Below are 18,703 nucleotides of genomic sequence, written 5' to 3' on the forward strand. Positions count from 1 at the left end.
TGCTTCACAGCACTTTTTACTGCATCCCATCAATGTGATGAGTGACGAGGTGCGTTAAAATCTCTAAAATGGGAGAAAACAGAAAACACAGTGCTCGAAAATCACAGTCCTAGAAACGCCGTGTTCAAGTGTATGACTGTGGACCTATTGAAGTCAATTGCAGCATTGTACTGTGGGTACTGCAGCACTTGGGATGCCGCACTAATCGCGGTTAAAAGCGGTATGTGGGAGAGCGGTCTTAAAGTAAAGAACATATGCGTAAACAATTAAAATATAAAATAAATACAACATTTCACAACTCATCCAATAACTTGTTTTATCACAATAGAAGTTATGATCCAACATTTGTTTCCTCCATCTTCCAAGATTTCCAAAGGATACATATAGTGTAAGAAGACGAGGAGTACTTCCAGCCTTCAGAGTCAATGACAAGAACTTCTCCAACCTAGATTTCAGCTCAGGGGCCCAGGAATCCTGAAATAAACCAAAATATCCATTACAAACATACCCAGCTAGTAAGGAGAGCTCACACACTGCAGTGTAGTATTGGCAATGCTGATGCAATTGAATTACAGAGACTCACATGGATAATCTCAGAGTGTGACAAGCAATGGAATATTGTGAATATTCTATGTGTGGAATTTACATCCCAAACACCACACAGACTCAATAACCTCACAGATTGGGAGAAGGGGGTTTGATGACTCAATTTACAGGAATGCTGAAGAGTTGAAGGTTCTGAAATATGGTTGTGCATTGTCTGCAGTGTCGCTCCCACTGTTAATACAAAGAGCGCCCTGGCAATCATAAAGAGGTAACCATAGTCAATACGTGTCCAATAGTGAAGCACGTGTTTATTGTACATCGCAAGGACTTCTGTATTCATCTGAGAACTTGTTCACATCAGTGTTTTTGTTATTCATTCTGCTGTCCTGTCAGACAAGCAGCAAAATGGAAAAAAAACGTTGTTTTACGTCCTATTGATTTCAGTGGGACTTCAGAGTGTAAGCTGTATTTAATTTGGTTCTGTTCTAAATGCAGTTTTTTTAATGAAAAAATGGGGAAAATAAGGAAAGGACCTTTCCTTGTTTTAAAAAAACATCTTAAAAAATAGGTGATGGAACCGTTTGGTTCTGTCCATGTTGTCCATTTGATGGATATATTTTTAACCCCTTAGTGACAGAGCTTTTTCAGTTTGTTTTTTTTTCCCCATTTTCGTTTGCTTAGATCGCTTCTGATGTATGATGTAATGCCGTACGGGGGTGTTTAAAGGGTTAACAGTCCTGATTGGCCGAGCGACTTGTCGGGCTGTTGCCCGTGGCTGTCAGCTGTAAGAAACAGCTGACATCCGCAATGTATGGAGGGAGGTAGCCGCGCTATCTCCCTCCATACATGTCCTGCAATGGAAGGACGTAAAAACACTATAGGGCAGTCACTAAGGGGGTTAAATGAGCATGTGCGGGACTGAGGAAGAGACATGTCTACTGATGTCTTAAAGATATGTCTACTGAATCCATAAAAAAACAAAACGGAAACTACGTTTTCCATTTTGTTACACCTATGTTGTCCTTTTAATGGATACATTTTTAAATGCACATGTGCAGATGCGAAGACAGACAAGAAAAGACAAAATGGATGTTAATTAAAACTTGGCAACCATGGTCTGCTTTCTTAGAGATAGCTGGTTTACCTTGATTAGTCACTATCTGATGGAAAGCAAGTAGGAATAGAGCGTTGGACCCAAGGACTGTCAGAAACTAAATTCATGACTGTAGTTCTCTTTCTATTTTTAAATATACTCTCCCCAAAAGACGAAGAGGAAGAAATAAAAGTAAAGAACAGAAATACTCAATAGGTTACTTCTGCCCGACACCTTGTGTTGATGTTAATAGTTCTGTTTATAGGCGGAGTTATACTAATGTACCCCATGCAAGGGGAATTTTTATGGCTGATTAGCTTGTACTGATTCACTTACCTTCTACAAAAATGGATATAAATTAAACTAAATGGAAACAATCTGATTTTTTTTTAAAAATCTGTCTACTGAATCTAATAACCCTTTCCAATCCACTGTCTGATGTCTGAAGACATTATGATTAACCCCTTCATGACATGGCCTATCTTGGGCTTAAGGACGGATTTTCTTCTCCGTTTATCAAAAGTCATAACTTTTTTATTTTTCCGTCGACGCGGCCGTATGAGGGCTTGTTTTTTGCGTGGCGAACTGTAGTTTTTATCGGTGCCACTTTTGGGTACATAGACTATATTGTAAAACTTTTTTTTTTATTTTTTTTAATGATAGCAGGGAGAGAAAACGCATCAATTCTGCCATAGATTTTTTTTTTTTAACAGCGGTACTCATGCAGCATAAATGAGACATTCCATTTTTTCTGCAGACCAGTACGGTTACAACGATACCAAAATTCTTACATTTTTTTTAGGTTTTCCCACTTTTCTGCAATAAAAACCCTTTTTCTGGGTAATTTTTATTTTTTTCTAAATTGCTGCATTCAAAGTCCTGTAACTTTTTTATTTTTTGATGTACGGCACTCTATGAGGGCTTATTTTTTGCGAGACGAGCTGTAGATTTTATTGGTACCATTTTGGGGTACATACGGCTTTTTTGATCACTTTTATTGCGTTTTTAGTGAGGCAAAATGCTAAAAATTAGCATTTTGCCTCAGTTTTTTAGCGTTTTTTTTAGCGTTTTTTTCCGTGCACAGTCAAAAGCATGTGCAACTTATTGTACGTGTCGTTACGGATGCGACAATACCAAATATGTGGGATTTTATTTTATTTTTTACCTTTTTTATGCTAATCTGAGAAAAAGCATAAAAAATGGGTTTTTTTACTCTTTTTTTTATATTTTTTTAAATTCTTTTTTTAATCTTTGTTTTTTTTTACAATGTTTGTGTCCCTCTGAGGGACTTTAACCACTGCTCTGATGATCGCTTGTACAGCGATTATAGGCATAGGCAATACAGGACGCCAGTGTCTGGCGTCCTGTTGCCATGGTGACAGGCCGGGCTCTCGCGATGACATCGCGAGTTCCGGCCGGAAACACAGAGGGAGCCGCGCTCCCTCTGTGAACTCTTTCCCTGCCGCGATCTACTTAGATCGCGGCAGGGAAGGGGTTAACAGTGGGGGTCGTATCTCCGATGACCCCCCGCTGTTGCAGCGGGACGCCGGCTGTGACTGACAGCCGGCTCCCGCTGCGGGATCTTATGTGATCCCGCGCTATCTCCAGGACGTAAGTTTACGCCCTGTTGCGGGAAGTACCAGGCTGCCAGGACGTAAACTTACGCCCTGCAGCGGGAACGGGTTAAGGGCTGTACAGCTCCGATGTTGAAAGATATCCGTCAGGGTTCTCTTTCTGTATATTGGCAGCCTCTCTGCTGTCGAAGCCTATCCAACGTGTCACCTCATGCAGTACTGGCTTTAGCCAGCAGATACTGTTGTTGTATAACGGCAGAAAAAGAGTAAGCCCCCCTAGGAAAACCAGGATACAAATTGGATTGGAAAGGGTTAAAAAAAAGAAAAAATGGAAACTACGCTTTTCCATTAGGTTCCATTTTAATTCGGTTTAATTTGAAAAAAAAAACTAAACAAAATCAGTCAAAAACAAAAAGCAAAATGCTGATGTGTTCTGTAAACTATTTTCATATTTAAGGATACTAAGTATTGTGCTATATAGGTCTCTAGCAGCCACCTGGGTAACAATTCCTTTTAGAGTGACTGTTTATGAGAGGGGGCGCCACTGATCAAGAGACTCTACATGCTCAACCAGAGATTTCTGTGCTTGGCTCCCTACAGCGCTCCAGCCTCATTTCCTAACTTTGGTGCCCATTAGTCATAAAGTTGTGTGTTGTAAATACCATTACTAAGGAGCTTATGATCCAACACAGCGCTAACACTAAATGCTCAATAACAAGGAAGTCTCTGGCATCCTTGTCCTCTGAAATAAGCTTTTTATCCCGGCTGGTAGGTAACACTTTATTAGCGCTGACAGCTCAGTTCCTCTATGCAGTTGGTATTTCTATGTGTGTTAATAGTTACCTGGAAAATGTCTCTGAAGGATGGATGGGCAGCTGGATTAGGAACAAAGGGAAGGGCATAGAATGGAAGGAATTCTGTAGTCTGGCTCAGCGCCGCTCCGCTGGTTTCCAAGTAGGTTTTGAATTGAGAAATTCGCTCTTCACAATCAGCACGGTCCTATATATAAAGAAAACACAAGTTATTTATGTAAAAGTAGATATTATGTAAGAATGGATAAACTACATCTTAAATTGGCTCTGCAGGAAAATGCTAGAATGTATTGGGAGAAGAAACTTCCTTCCCCATGCCAAAATGGATACTTAGCTTACTTACCTAGTCACTGCTCCCAGACTAACTTCACACTGGCGAGTGCAATATCGGGCCATGCGTAATTTTGCCGCAGAAGCGCAGTTTCTCCCATTGTGGTGCGATGCTGCCGCCGGCCCCATTCAAAACAGTGGGAGATGCGATGTGAGAGCACACAGAAAGATAAAACATGCCGCAATTTGTTTCCTGCATCGCATCATGGTGCGATGCAGTAAAATATTGTTCCTGTGTATGACCCCATTCAAAAGAATTGGGTTCATAGTCACGATGCACAAATCTTGCGCGAATTTCTAGCCCATGTGAAGGCAGCCTTACAGAGATGCATTGGGGATTCCAAGCTCCTGCGTATTCGGGTCCGAGCAGTTGTCATGAGCTGCCAAGGAACTTGTACGCACTATAAGTGTCTGTAGAAGCAAAGAGGGTGTAGTTTACCATGTTCAATTTTAGTACAATACCTGCAGAACTACTGTTCTTTCTTAAGGCCCATTTAGACACAATGATTATCGCTCAAAATTCGCTCAAAAGCCGCCTTTTGAGCGATCATCGCTGTGTATAACTGCACTGACATCATGCAGTTTTTGTTACCCCGTCGCTCATCGTGGTCTTTCAGCATGCTGAAAGGCAACCATGAGCCTTATCAGTAATTCACAGGGGGATACAGCTGATACTATTGTTTCAGCTGTATCCCACTCCCTGATGACAGCTGGGTATGAAGAACAGAGCGGTCCACCTCTGTTCTCTATACCACGCTCGGAGTGCCCGGCTGTATAACAGCTGTGTGCTCTGTGTAGAAAATACCTGGATGCAGAAGACAAGCGGGGACACCCCACTTGTCTTCTGCATTCTCCGCTCCCAGCGCTCGGCTGTATGACAGACGGGTGCTTGGAGCGGGGAACTGCTGGATGCAGAAGACAAGCAGAGACATCCCACTTGTCTTCTGCATCCTCTGCTCTGAGCGCTCGGCTCTATAACAGCTGGGTGCTCTATGTAGAAAATATCTGGATGCAGAAGACAAGCGGGGACACCCCACTTGTCTTCTGCATTCTCCGCTCCCAGCGCTCGGCTCTATAACAGCCGGGTGCTCGTAGCAGGGGACAGCTGTATGCAGAAGACAAGCAGGGACACCCCGCTTGTCTTCTGCATCCTCCGCTGGCAGTGCAAGGTGATCACTCATCTCGAGCTGTAAATGACACAACGATTATCGCTCAAAAGTCGCTTGAGCGACATCTTTTGAGCGATAATCTTTGTGTCTAAATGGGCCTTTAGTTATAGATCAACTCATAAATCCAGGGCAAAATGTAATTGTGTTTAGAACCCGCAGCATGCACTAAAGTACAGATTTTTTTCTACAGCATGCATCCAGCTAGATAATCATGCTGTTAGGTTCCCTTTAACATATTTCTATCAACTCAAACCAGCTGTCCAAACGGCAGTCATCATGTTAAAGAGCATGAAGAGCTGAGAAGAATGATCTATAGTTTTATGGGGAAAGATTCAGTTTAACTAGTACTTTATTCATTTATATCTCTGCACATTCCGAGCTGAGCAGTCCAATGGGCGGAGCCATCAGTGATTAACACCTATCTGTATGACTGTTCATAGAGAGATAGTTGTCATTCACTAATAAGGACTGCCCACTGGACTGTTCAGCTCAGAATGTGCAGAGATATAAATAAATAAATTACAGGTTATACTGAATCTTCCCCCCATAAAACTATAGATCATTCTTCTCAGCTCTTCATGCTCTATAACATCATGCCTGCAGTTTGGACAGCAGGTCTGAGCAGACAGGTTCCCTTTAAAGTCCGGACTGCTTAGTATTAGTATAGTTGATTCCTCAAAAATCTACACATTAATTTAGTTTCGAATTATGTGTATCTCAATATAACCCATGGAGAAATTAGTGCTAACAATGTCTTAACAGGAAATGTATGGGTGGACTGAAGACACTATAGCGAAGTCAAGCGTGAAGACAGAGCATCAATAATTACAGACAATAGAACATTAAATATTGCCATGATAAGGATATGACTAGCCATCTCTTACAAGCCAAGAAAAGCAGACCACTCCTGAGACGGCTAGCTCTTCTTTGTCAGATATGGAACATGGATCACAAAAGGCCATAGCACAGGAAGTCTATAATCAAAAATCTAGACCCTAATCTTGGTTTGCACACCTCCAGCTTACTACTTCCACAAAAAAAAATCTCTCTAATACATTATATATTTATTTTTGCTATAGTATATTTTTTTCATAAAAAGGTTTAAAAAAAAACAAAAAACACCTAGAACCTAAGCTTCATTACCCCACAAAGGGGTTGAGCTGTAGTTTCTGATTACACCTCTTTTTTTTATCATTTCTTTCTGCAATTTTTTGTCACCCCAGGCATGACAGGAAAGTGAAATACTGAACGATAAGTGTACGAGAACTTCATGATTCTCATCGAGATTCGTGCAGTGTAAACAGGCTGACTGAGCGCGGACGAGCTGATGACGAAACCAGCTTTGTAGCTAAGGCAAACGAGAATCGTAAGATTCTCGGCCCGTGTAAAAGAGGCTTTATCTGTGAACGAATGCAAAACTTCAAGTTGTTTACTAATTGTACTTTACTTATAATCTAATAGTCCTTTTACATGGGTCAATTATAGGGCTCGAGTGTTCCTCCGAGCACTTGATCAACTGACAGGGTGGCCATGTAAAGGGATGAACAATCAACTGAAGAACGAACAAATGTTTTTCATAGGCTGACCGGTTTATGCGAGCAGAAAGATTCTCGATGCTCCTCTGAATATCTTACCATGTAAAAAATGAGACGTGCAGCCAATCATCGAGTTATACGGGCACGACTATTCGGTCGCCCCTAGAGCGCAGATAACCTGCCTGTGTACACGGGGCTAATGAGCACTGACTGAGGGCCCTTTACACCGAATGATCATTGGATCATGAGAATCTGATCAATAAAAGTTCACAGCCAACGATTGAACAACAAATGATCATTTTTTTCCTTATTCATTTTATGCAGACATGAAAATCATAAAAAAAATTGGAAGTCGTTACGTGGAAAAAGCCATCGTTCGGTCATTCCTGCTGACTGACACAGTCCCCTGAAAGACCAATGATCGAGTGCACAAGCGATTGACAAAAAAAATGTAGACAATTATATGCGTGTGTAAGCTGCTGGTATTTTAACCCCTTAGTGACCGCCGATACACCTTTTGACGACCTGTATCAGCGGTCTATGTATGAAGAGAGATTGTGCTGTGATCTTCCTTCATTCAATGCAAGTGTTGGCTGATCAAAACTGTTAACTCTTTAAATGCCTGAAATGCTGTTCGGGTATCCCGTATGGCCGCCCGAAATGAGATAGCAGGGAGCTGTGTGGGTGCCATGGCAGCATGCCTATCAAGTCATTCCCGTGGGGTGGCTTGATAGACTGCCTGCCCGATCACAGTATGATGTAATGCTATGGCATTACATCATGCTGAAGGAGCGATCAAAGCATCACAAGTTGTTGTCCGCTGTGGAGACTAAAAGAAAAAAAAGGGGGGGAAAAAAGGATCAATAAAGTTTTACCAATTATTAAAAAAAGTTATAAAGTTAAAAAAAAGAACAACTTTTGCCTTACTTATAATACAATAGTCTAAATAATAAAACAAAAACACGTTTGGTATTGCTGCGTTTGTAAAAGTCTGATCTATCAAAGGAACGCATTATTTTCCCTGCATGATGAACGTTGTCAGAAAAAAAAAATAAAGAACACCAAAAATGCGCTTTTTTTGGTCACTTTGTCTCCAAGAAAAAAAAGCAAAAAAAAAAGACATATGTATTCCACAATGGCACCAACACATACTACCAGATGTCCCGCAAAAAAAAGAGCACTCGCACAGTTATGTTGACGGAAAAGTGAAAAAGCTATTGCGCGCAGAAGATAGCGGCAGACAATAATTTTTAACAAAATAAATATCTTTTTTTTTTTTTTTTTTTTTAATACAAAGTAGTACAGGAAAAAAGAAAACTATACAAGTTTGGTATCGTAGTAATCGTACTGATCCATAGAATAAAGTTATCATGTTGTTTTTGTTGCAGTTTGTGTGCTGTAGAAACAAGACGCACCGAAAGATGGTGGAATGTCAGTTTTTTTCCATTACTCTCACTTAGAATTTTTTTAAGTTTTTCGGTACATCAAATAGTAGCATTGAAAAATACAACTCGTCCTGCAAAAAACAAGTCCTTATACAGCGACGTCGATGGATAAATAAAGGAGTTACGATTTTTTAAAAGGGGGGAGGAAAAAACGAAAATGGAAAAAAAAAAAAAAGCTTGGTCACTAAGGGGTTAAAACAAATGAGTCATCATTCAGTCGTTCACACGATTGCTCGCCCGTGTACAAGGATCCTGATATGGTCATTGTTGGTCAGTAGTCATATTAACCCAGTGAAATTGATTTCTCACTGGAGATCCAAAAGTTAACATATTGGTGATATACCAACTGTACAATATGTAACATTTTGACTCTTAAGAATATAGAAAGGAACTGTGAGCGGAGTTTACATAGACCAGAGTTTCATATACCATACGTTAGGGTGAAATGTGCCAGATTTTGTAAGAAATGCAAAACTTAATACATTTGCTGCAACTTTCGGCTGTTCCTTCACCAGAAAAGCAACTGTACACCAGCTATAAACTGGCATAGAAATGCACTATAATTTATGCCAGAAGCTGGCATAAAATGATAGTAAATGTGTCATTTACAGGAGGCCACACCTTCCACTTTTAAGGCTGCTTTCACATGGCGTAGAAAAAAAGGCAGCAAGCGAAACACACAAATCATGGATATGAACCCAATCGCAATGTGATGTGGGTAAAAAATTGCGGCATGTCCTAACTCGCTCATTATTTTCAATAGCGCCAGAAAACACTTTGCACGGTCCCGAGATGATAAGAGGCGTTTTTGACACAAAACACCTGGCATCCAGGTTCTTGAGCGCAATATTGGGCCAAGGTTCAGGGTCTGATATCACACTCACCTATGTGACATTAGCCTAAGTAGTAGCAAGAGTGGCAGAAAAGCCTCAAAAGTTTGCAAGTTTTTAGAAACTAGCGGCAAGTATCTGAGTAAATCCCACCAATGTGCACAGAATACATGTGAAATAAGGCTGCAGACTTACAAGCCGTCCTGGATTATGCTTTATTGGAAAAATGGCAAAATGGATATGAAGGTAAAATTCAAGCTTTTGTGCCAAAGGATCATTGCTGCGTATCTCTAGAGGGACATGTTCATTCCACTGCTCAAAGAACGTTTTTGTGTCCCCATCTTCAAAAGCAGTTAGGAGGTCTTTCTGCAAGATAGAACGCGATATGATGAGGGTCAGGATAAGCTGGTTGCATTCAATGTATACGTATAGCCTCTATTTAACCATTTACCAGACCACCAAGTGTCAGATCCTTTTACCCCGCCCCACCCTAGACAAGTTTCCTTTAATCAAGGATGCTTTTATAAGAATTCATGGATATTTTTGATTACTTTAAGTAACAAAAATACAAGTATTTACCAGCATTAAGGCTCCTGCACACTTGCGTTTTTCTTGCGCATTTTTTTCACGCGATATCGCTGCAGTTTTTTCACGCAATTGTCAATGGGACTTTCTAATGTTAAACACGCATCGCAAGTTTGTGCTTTGCAATTTTTGTGCGATGCGTTTTTAACATTAGAAAGTCCCATTGACAATTGCGTGAAAAAAACACGCAAGAAAAACGCAAGTGTGCAGGAGCCCTTAAAAGTAAAATGAAAGACATCGTTTTAACGAAGGACCCTATAACCCATTTTAAGTCAATGCGGTCTGTAGGGCTCCTTTGATATTCATCCTATGGTTCGGCAGAGCATTTCAAATTCTTTTATAAATGGAAGCCATGATACAAAAGTAAAGAGGCATGAATAGCAATTCTTCCCCAAAACTAGCAACTACAGTAAGACCAGTGTGAAGACCCTCTTACATTGAACGATTATCGTAAAGATTATCCCAAGAGTCTGAAAGATAATTCAGTGGTAATGTCAGCACAATATGAACTATGAATGATAATTCATTCAGATCATGCAAACATAAAAACCAAACAGTGATCGGCCTAAAGAGTCAGCAAGTCATAGATGAACCACTGCCTGTTAACTGTGAACAGAGGCGGGCGGGCCGAAGTGATCTGCAGCCCGCTCCGCCTCCATTCACTGAGCAAAAAGCGATTATCGCTGGAACGACTGTCGGGTGCTTGTGCGCCTATAAGCTGTTCCGTGTACAAGGGCCCTAAGTAACTGATTGGAATACACAAAGAGCGGTGATAGATTTCCTTATAGTTTTGTATAAGGCTCTACTTTCCCTTTAATGTTGCTATTACACGAGCATTAGTGTCTGTTGCTAAGCCCTCAGTCACATGGGTGATTTTTGAGCACGAGAAAAAAAAAAACATTTGCACCGTCTAAACATTAGATCGGTGGTTTTTCCCCCTGCGTCAAAAGATAGGTCTTGACCTTTCTTTTAACAAAAAACACTGGAAGATCCCATAGACTTCGATGGGAGCTGGAAAACAAAGGGCGGGGGAAGGAGTTTACCTGCGTCTGGTGCTCAGAAAAGAAGACTGCTGCCTCCATTTAAGTATTAGAAGTCATACCGAGGATTTCTACTAACCGACGGAATACCGCACTGCAGCATATTTTTGCCGTGATACGCCCGTAGGAATGGACAAGAAAATACTAATTAATCTCGGGACTCGATCACGGCTATTCCTCATTGATGTGATTTTCGGTAGTGATGCGGCTGGCATAAAATCGCATTGCCCATGTGAATGAGGCCTAATGCTCACAATTTACTGCTAACTGCCAGACTGAAGTTGCAAGTTCAGGTGCAGCTTTCCAATTAGCAGTTAAAGTCAGGCATTAGCAGCGGCAGCTAATGTTCATGTAATGGCATCTCATTGTACAAATACAAAAAGGTACATACAGTAGAGGAGAGATACCTGCCAGAACCACTGCTGTCACAACATGAAAACAATAGGATAAAGCTGACCATACATAATAAATACCTGCAACTGTCAGTGTGCTGACAGTCTAGGGGTGTCTGGCAATGGCATATCACCCTCTCCCTATACCAGTAAGAACTCATTGACATGAATAGGTCACTGTCAGCTCCACATCGGATCTTTTTGAATATGGATGCGACAGTTTAATCTGCGGCACAGTTGTGGCACGGTTTTGATGCACATCTGTATACTTATTTAGCCCCGGTCAATGGGAGAAAATCCACATATGGTAGCCCAAGGCAAATTTCATGCGGAAACTGTGCCAAAAATTGACATGTCCTTTCTATTTTTCAAACTCTGCGCACGTGCTTGGATTGCATTTATAGGACCGTTTTAGATTTATGGCCAGCTTATGAGAGGTAAAAATCCAATTAGTCAAACAGCATAATGAAATGGCAGTAAGCTAACACCCAGACTGTCTGGAGGGTTGAGAAATCCATCATTAATTACTTTTTAAGTAGGAGGGATGTGCCTTATCATATCCTGTTGCTGCACCCACACTCCAATACCTATGTGCTCACCTCCAAGACAGGAAAGATGACCTTATCTTAATTTACTCTCTGGTCTAAATAGAGAAGAATTAAGCAATAAATCCTTACAGACATTTCCTAACATTCACCACCCTGTCTCCAGATAACAGGAGGTGAAGATCAGCTCAGACAGGGCGTTGCTTCATGTTACCATGAAAGGTCCCTCCCCAGGGGTAACATTCCAGGCATTGCCTATCTATCTGCTCCAGAAAGCTTATGGCAGCCTATCGACATTTAATGCCAATAAATGCCCTAATGATCTTCACACAGATATATCTGGACTCTGATGATCTGAGCACAGTGAAAAGGGGCAAACTGGAAAATGTTGAATTTAGGAACGTTTGAGCTTTATTTCAGGGGAATCAAACTGATCATAGAAAATACAGAAAGAATCCAAGTATGATCCATGGCAGAGCACTAGGCACCACAGCTGGCCACGGGGAGTGCAGTTCGTGTGCCTCCATATCACAAGTACAAAAGATCCCAGAGTCTACAGGAAAAAAGGAAGCGTGGTGTTGCACAAGTGCACAATAATGGTCAACTGTTTGGCATTGGCCACAGAAGCCACACACAATGTTAAACAGGGAGCAAGAAAATGTAAAATCTTAACCGATTTCCTTTAGGATATCTATTAGTTGGATTTACAGATCACATAAACTCAGATATTTAACAAACACATGTCACAGCTGTTCTAAGCGAATATCCACGACAAAGTGTTACTCTAAGGCCGAATGCACACGGCCGCTGCAGATTTCGCAATTCGAATCTGCCTGTGTGCATTGGGTCTAAAGGGGCCAGGAGGAAGGAGGGTAGAAATACGCACATAAATACTGTTTAAAGAATCTGGAGGACAGTTAGGGACAGGATAGATACCTTGCACATCAGAAAGGTATCTTTTGGGCTGGACCAAGATTTCTTCCGACAACTTTTTTTCTCTTTTAAAGAGCCATGTGCAGTGTCCCAGCGGCCACCCAGACACGAGGCCCGCGCTGAGGAGCTGGGAGGGTCGAGTTGGCACTTGACACTGTGGCTCTTACCAGGCTCCTTTCTGGAGGGATGCAGGCAGCCTCGGCCCAAGTACCGCTGGGACAGCGATTACCTGTGAACGTGTGGTGGACTGCAGATTTGTCACGTGACGCCACTGTTCCTTGCTCACCGGAATGATCTTCGGCGAAGAAATGAAGGAAGTCTACAGACGCAATAACTTTTAGTACCTCAGACCCTGGGAACAGTCAGGGCCTGGCAAAACTTTGCTTGTAATTTGACAGGTTACAGCTTAATTACGTAGAGATGCAGGAAAGACAGTAGACTTGAGGTCCGGGAGGAAAACTCAGGATGATATCGGTCCTGCAGTCCACGTTATCTGTCAGGTACCACTCTTGGAAGGGGAAACTCTCCAGAGGAGGACGGGGTAGGATCTCTCCACTTGATTCAGACGTTGATGCACTGCACGGCGGACTCCACTCTTTTCACTCAGCTCTCTCTCTCTTAAAAGGTTTCTGGAATAGGGGCATCAGGGTACCTTTCTTTCTTTTCCATCACTCTTCACCACATGAGGGTTAAAGGTACCCCCATGTGGCCGGCACTCCACTCCTTTCACTACTGTTAAAGATTCTGGAAGACCACACCTTGCTCTCATACACTCATACTTATAAGTATCTAGATCCCAAATATGGCGCTCTATTACAGAGCTACTCTGACCCGGCGTATACTAGAATTGTTAAATAGTAAGCCACAAAAACGCTGCGTAATAATGGAACAAGACTCGGCCCCATACAGAGGTGCAGGCCTCGTGTGGATCCCTGGTAAAGGGAAACACAAGAAATTGGGACTATCGCCATTCACAGAAGAACTAATCTCAGTGTGGCTGGGAATAGCCTCCGGGATGGGCCTGATCAAGAAACCAGGTCCCTTAACCCCACTAGTGGGCAATGTGGATATACCAACATTTCTCAGGGGTACACCCCTCACAGATATGTTAGCAGAGGACCGCCCCGGAGATATACCCAGAGTGGGGGATATGATCATAGAGGGGGGCATGAAAACCTTGAGAGGGATCTTGGGGGATCGGGGGCCCCCAGCCGGAGCATGGTATCAGTACCTACAATTGTGCCACTATGTCAGATCATTGGGAGATGTCCAGTCGGTGGGGTCAGCACCCACAACGTTTGAAAAACAATTTATCCTCAACTCTAAAGCAAAAAGTAAAATCACCAACCTTTATAGCTTTATGATGGAGGCAGAAACGGGAAGGTGTGGGATAGCACTAGAAAGAGAATGGGCAAGGGAGTTGGGCCACTCACCCGCCGAGGAGGATTGGAGGAAAGCCTACATCCTAACGCATAGAATGAATATAGCAAGCAAATACCAAGAACTCAACTATAAGATCTTAACGAGATGGTACAAAACACCAGAGAGGCTGGCCAGAATCTTCCCCCAGTACTCGGACACCTGCTGGAGATGCCAAAAGGAGAGGGGCACATACACTCACATCTGGTGGTCGTGCACAATGATCGGTCCCCTCTGGCAAGAAATAGGAGCCCTATATTCCTGGATCAGCAGGGAAACTATTCAGCTAACACCAGAAATGGCGTTATTATCAATGATACCGGGGTCGCTGGCGAGGACCAAGAGATCATTGCTGAGGTTTTTTATACTGGCGACCAGACAAGTGATCCCACTGAAGTGGAGAGAGAGTCATCGACTCCCTCCAGGTTGATGTGGATAGAAAAACTAGACGAGATCGGGTACATGGAGGAACTATGTGCCAGAGACGAAATACGTCTCAACAAATACCTAGCGACATGGGGTGCTTGGACCTCGCAACGAAATACGGTGGAGATCTCCAACTGGGTCCAAAGTGGAGCAATCCCCGCCCCCAGGACCAACATACTTCAAGTTAACTAGAGACAAACAGAGCAGATCGGATTGGAAGGATTGACAGGTCAGTCAACCCCCCCCCCCCCTCTCTCCCCGTTCATTCTTCCCCCCCCCCCTTTTTCTATACTATTCTCTTTACTATGTCTTCTCTTTATTTGTTACGCGACTCTAGACTTTACTAGAGCCCTAAATGAAAATTAGACTACTTATATATCAAGTTGATAATACTAAATGGTTTACAGATTATTATTAGGTGTATTGTATTGATTGCAAGCAAGAGCTAGACAGATAGTAGTTAATAACAGTTTATTGTCAAAATACATAATTGATTTGATGTTGTAACGTGGCCAGAGTTACTGGCCCCTGACGATATAATGCTATATTCTTGTTAAAATGAAAAATGAATAAATACATTTTGAACCATACTTATAAGTATCTAGCATACCAAGTGACAGGACATAAATTGATATCTTTGCAGACATTAACCTCTTACATGCTGCAGCTGTGCAACACACATAAGAGACTAGACAGTTTGTACAGTGCATCTATAGGAAGAGACATGACATGTATGACGATTATGGAGGGGCCAGAAATATAGACTTCGGCCACTACAGATGGGCCTCACGTTGAAAAAGCAGCAGATTTCAGGGCTCATTTTCAAGTAATCTGATGGGTTGCTATGGATAATGCATTCATACGGACGTATTTGTGCATAAAAAATTTGCACTTGCAATATGCAGAAAATAATAGAACCCATTCCTTGTCAGAAGCTGTGCCGCCCCACGGTGCTCTAACCGCAGTAATTGCTAGGAAAATCAGGAGAGGACTCCCTGCCGGATGGCGGAGGCCTCCTCCTCGTCTGCGGCACCCGTAGATGCAACAGATAGGCAACAGTACCTCCTCCGACATCTACACTGAATGGAACAATGCTCTCGGTCGTGGTTATTCTAGATCGGCGCTACGGACCCTCGTCGTCCAAGCGAGATAACTAACTGAACAAAAAGTACAAAATGCCTATACACGGAAAAAAGCTGCAAGTTCTTGTTGATCTCCAGGGTGAATTACAATAAATAACTCTTCCGTTACCGACTATTTACAAATAGCTTTATAATTAAATAAGTTACAATGCAAAACAAATCAAAACCTCTGAAACTGGGGGCCTATTAAGGGGCAATTAAATCAGAAATACATCATGCACCCCCAATTACCAAAAGGTCAGTTTATATGGAGATCATAATTTGGCAAATCACCGTATAAGCTCAAGTAGCAAGAAAAGCATGTTCTAGAGTCTCAACGGGCCCGTGCAAGTTTTTAAGAATAAACATAAAAATACACTTCAGTCTTGTGGTGCATTAGAGACACTGATCAACATGATTCGGTGTCAAATATGTCCTTGTTTAGGTCTTCAGCAACTCAGTCCTAGTGCTGTGATTATGCTACGGAGCACAACTACAGAAACACCTGCTCTAAGTGCCGATTTCCTTGTTCATTATGTAGAAGCAATTAACAGGGAAAAAAGCATTCATTTTCAAGAAGACATCACATGATGCGAGTGGCAGATGTTAAGCACAAGGCAGGAAATTGGTGCTCGTGTTCCCAAATGAAAGGAACCAGGCTGTTTCTGTTCTCATTGCAGAAGTCTAGAGATGTCAGGTGACTAAAATCATAGTCAAAGAGTTTGCTTACACCCTTGCTGTCCTCTAGCCCAAAGTAGTACTCATGAGGGAGGGGAGGAGACAAACTGATGAATTTATCAGAAAGAATACTGGGCAGGACAGCAGCGGTGACTGGTGAAGGTCTTCTGTTAAGTAACCCAAGGTGAGATCTGTTTCTGGTGTTAGCAATGACACTTGGTCACAAGGAAGCAACCCTATGCCAATACCCTGAGAAGATGCCAGAGCTGGGGACCCATCTGGGCTCAGTTTGCTGGCCGAGTTCTCAGACGTACTAGTGGCTCTGGTAGGGCTTTTGGCAAGACTGCAAACTCTGCAAGTGTTCTCTGGACAGAGGAAATCATCAATGGGTCCATGGGTACTTTTAAGAGAAAACTGCTGGCCCTCTGTAGGATCTGAAGCTTGCATCAGTGTCTCTGGAGGAGCTTTAATCACAAATCAACGTGCTCTGAGGTGTCATCTATGCTCCGAAGGTCCTGGCAACTTACTTATCCCGACTGTTGGCTCTCACACTCCACAGTAAGTAGTTTTCATCTGGGTGGTGCACATGTGAAGCAATACATCCAGCTGATGCTCTGTGGTCACAAGATTCTGTCATCCTTTCACCAACATTAGGTATCTAGTGCTGGACTCCACTACTGATGTTTCTCAACCACCGAGTCTGTTTTTTTATTTTTTTGGTGATTAGGTGGATTCCCTCGAGCACATTTGTGAGGTCATAGATCCTTCTCTTTTGCACATTTAGCACCTGGGCGACACACTTTAGATCCACCACTCCACCAGCAGATCTGCTAAGCAGTTCCAGAAACCTCTTGGTGGTAAAGTTCAAAGAGGTCTCATAATGGGACCACTCTCCTGGAGACTTCACTCCTCTGACAGAATTTCTTGGATTTTAATGTGGTGTCTGAGGACCTCCTGGTGTATTCCTGTGTCCAGCTTCCAAAACCAACTTCCTTCTCATCAAAGGGCATCCAAGCATTGGCTGCTTACTTGCATATGTTGGGCTTGATCCTTTTGAGGTTGTAAAAAGCATCAGCTCAGCCTCACTGATTACAGAGTTTGTGAGAGTCTCCCCCGGGAAATCTAAAGTGGATATAATGACAATCTGCCACATGGATGGTTTCACCGGCTTTCCAAAGTGTCCATAGTTCTCCTTCAACACAGCCATAAGTGACCCCAGAGTCCTGGGACATGACCAGAAGGGTTATTTCCTCAGTTTTCCAAAATTCCCTAGTCCCATGTCCTCAACTTGAAGCTGCATGAGGAACATAAAAGAAACCTCATCCCAAGAACTAATGTCCAACCGAATCCGTCAGCAAGTTGAATCCATATCATCTGGATTAGCTGGAAAACCACAAAGCAGCTAGATTGCTGAATTGTCAAGGAAACACAAGTCACTAACTGAAACTTATAAAAAGTTCAAAGAACCCAATAAAATGGCCACAATTCTGCATATGAAGTAACGTCACAGTGGTGGTATGAGACAACACAATGGTGGTCCTCCCATCCAATGTGTCCTGTACATGGAACGACTGATCATAACCATACCAACAACATTTGATCATGTATGGTGGTCAATAATGATAATGTTTAAAGCACTACAACAGTGAACGCTTGCATTTACGTGAAATGGCAAAGATGATCTTGGAAGATTATGGTTCAGGGAAAATAACACTGTGGCATGTAAAAAAACAAGGAACAGGTACCACTCCTACATAAGGTTTCAATAGATAACAGAGGTTGTAATCCTTTGTAGCAGCTCAGTCCATAGATAACAGTAATGCTCTCTGCACGTAGAAGTTCATTTCTTAACATGCAGATTTTGGTATGGATTTCACTCCCTCATTTGAAGAGTTGAAATTAGCAGCATAAACTGCACTGCAGATTTAAAATCTGCACCATAAATCAATTTATGCTGCACATTTTTTTCAGTAAGGCCTCCTGCACACATGTGTGTCAGACCCCGCATGTGGGATTCCCGCAGCAGAGTTCGACCCGATGCTTGTCCGGTGACCCCAGCTTACCCCTCCGCCGTCTTCCTCCCCAGCTGCGAATGTGCCGCCGGCGCACATGCACAGTACAGAGGATGCCGGGCCGTTACTACAGCGATGGCCGCAAGAGCCGCGTCATTCTGTAATGATGATTGCAGAATGGCTGCGGGATGGACGGCTCCCATTGACTGCAACTTCTC

The 18,703-nt window shown here is 42.5% G+C and overlaps 1 protein-coding gene and 1 pseudogene across 2 annotated transcripts in view; both read right to left on the reverse strand.

Moving 5' to 3' along the window:
• ARMC9 (armadillo repeat containing 9) overlaps positions 1 to 18,703 on the reverse strand; it is a 137,206-nt gene that overhangs the window by 112,241 nt on the left and 6,262 nt on the right. For both annotated transcript variants that reach the window (XM_066602818.1, XM_066602808.1), the window contains exons 4-6: positions 9,530 to 9,700; positions 4,057 to 4,212; positions 382 to 474 (exon numbers count right to left, since the gene is read on the reverse strand). In XM_066602818.1, the coding sequence (XP_066458915.1) occupies positions 382 to 474; positions 4,057 to 4,212; positions 9,530 to 9,700 (420 nt within the window). The remainder of the gene's footprint in view (positions 1 to 381; positions 475 to 4,056; positions 4,213 to 9,529; positions 9,701 to 18,703) is intronic.
• Positions 16,379 to 17,705, reverse strand: LOC136616516 (transcription factor E2F1 pseudogene; annotated as a pseudogene).

This window comes from Eleutherodactylus coqui, chromosome 1, assembly GCF_035609145.1.
Source record: "Eleutherodactylus coqui strain aEleCoq1 chromosome 1, aEleCoq1.hap1, whole genome shotgun sequence".
Classification (NCBI taxonomy): domain Eukaryota; kingdom Metazoa; phylum Chordata; class Amphibia; order Anura; family Eleutherodactylidae; genus Eleutherodactylus; species Eleutherodactylus coqui.